The sequence below is a fragment of the Rhincodon typus genome, unplaced genomic scaffold, assembly GCF_021869965.1.
Source record: "Rhincodon typus isolate 14 unplaced genomic scaffold, sRhiTyp1.1 hic_rhity00010784, whole genome shotgun sequence".
In the NCBI taxonomy this organism is placed as follows: domain Eukaryota; kingdom Metazoa; phylum Chordata; class Chondrichthyes; order Orectolobiformes; family Rhincodontidae; genus Rhincodon; species Rhincodon typus.
Genome location: NW_025976422.1, coordinates 1 through 1,185, shown reverse-complemented (window position 1 = coordinate 1,185; position 1,185 = coordinate 1). Strand labels below are relative to the sequence as shown.

General features: G+C 52.1%; 1 protein-coding gene across 1 annotated transcript in view; it reads right to left on the bottom strand.

The window, feature by feature from the left end:
* Positions 1-842, bottom strand: part of LOC109926348 (dynactin 2 (p50)) — a gene marked incomplete at its 5' end in the record, with an annotated part of 6,060 nt that extends 5,218 nt beyond the window's left edge. Inside the window, 2 exons of the mRNA XM_048594549.1 lie at positions 93-154; positions 707-842. Coding sequence (XP_048450506.1) covers positions 93-154; positions 707-842 — 198 coding nt within the window. The remainder of the gene's footprint in view (positions 1-92; positions 155-706) is intronic.
* Positions 843-1,185: the final 343 nt, after the last annotated feature.

The following is a 1,185-nucleotide window of genomic DNA, read 5'->3' as shown; positions in this document are numbered from 1 at the left end:
TGTGGATGAGTGGGGTGCTCAGGCCAGGTTAAAAGGGCAACGCCCAACAGCAACACCAGCCCCCCACCCCCCAACTCCGAGCGCACACTCACAATCTCGTAATCGCCAGATTCGTAACCCGTTCTCCTAGCCCTGCTGATCCGGTCAGAGAAATCTGCAAAGACAAGAGACAGTGTTTATTGTTTCCAGAGACAACTCCTGCCAGATTTACACAACCCCTCCTACCCAGATTATGATCTCTTCCATCCGACATAAGATACTAAACCTTAAACACACGGACAAACAGATTCAAGAACAGCTTCTTCCTCGCTGTTATTAGACTTTGAAACAAACCTCTCAAATTTTAAATGTAATGTTGATCTCACGAGAGAGAAAGGAAGAGAGAGAGAGAGAGAGAAAGGAAGAGAGAGAGAGAGAAAGAAAGAGAGAGAAAAAGCGCATGCGAGAGCACGCAAGTGACAGAATGAGAGAGAGTGACAGAATGAGAATGAGAGAGTGACAGAATGAGAATGAGAGAGTGACAGAATGAGAATGAGAGAGTGACAGAATGAGAATGAGAGAGACAGAATGCAAGAGAGAAGAGAATGAGAGAGAGACAGAGACAGAGAAAGAGAGAACATGTGTGTGGGGGGTGGGATGAGAGAGACAGAGAATGGGGTGAGGTATGGAGGTAGGGTCCAGGACACACTCCACTGCCGAAGCTTACCGATATCCTTGGTGCTGACCCGCTTGTCCTTAAACTTGTCGTAAGAGGCGTTGGGATTGACAACGATACGTTCCACACTGTCACTGTTCAGTTCCTCCTGCAGGGCGATGGGGCCGGAGGGGAGCAAAATCACACACTGTCAGATATCCACAGGCCCTTTTCTCTGTCTCCCACCTCTCCCTCCCCGGCCGCACAGGCACCCACTCAGCAGTAGCAGTGACCCAGGAGGGTGTTAAAGCAACGGTGCACGAAGGTGAGGTGGTGGTGGTGGTGGGGGTGGGGGCCCTGCTATTTGACTGCAGCGGGCCTCGCATGGTGATGGGAAGCTCTTTAGAGCTAATGAAGGCACCCTCCCTCCCCCAAAGCAATGGCTTCACTCAGTCATCATTGCCCTGTCTCCTCACCCTGCTCCCCCGGTTCAGCCCCCCCTCCTCGAGCCTGTCCCACAGGAACAGCAGGAGGCCATTCAGCCCCCTCCC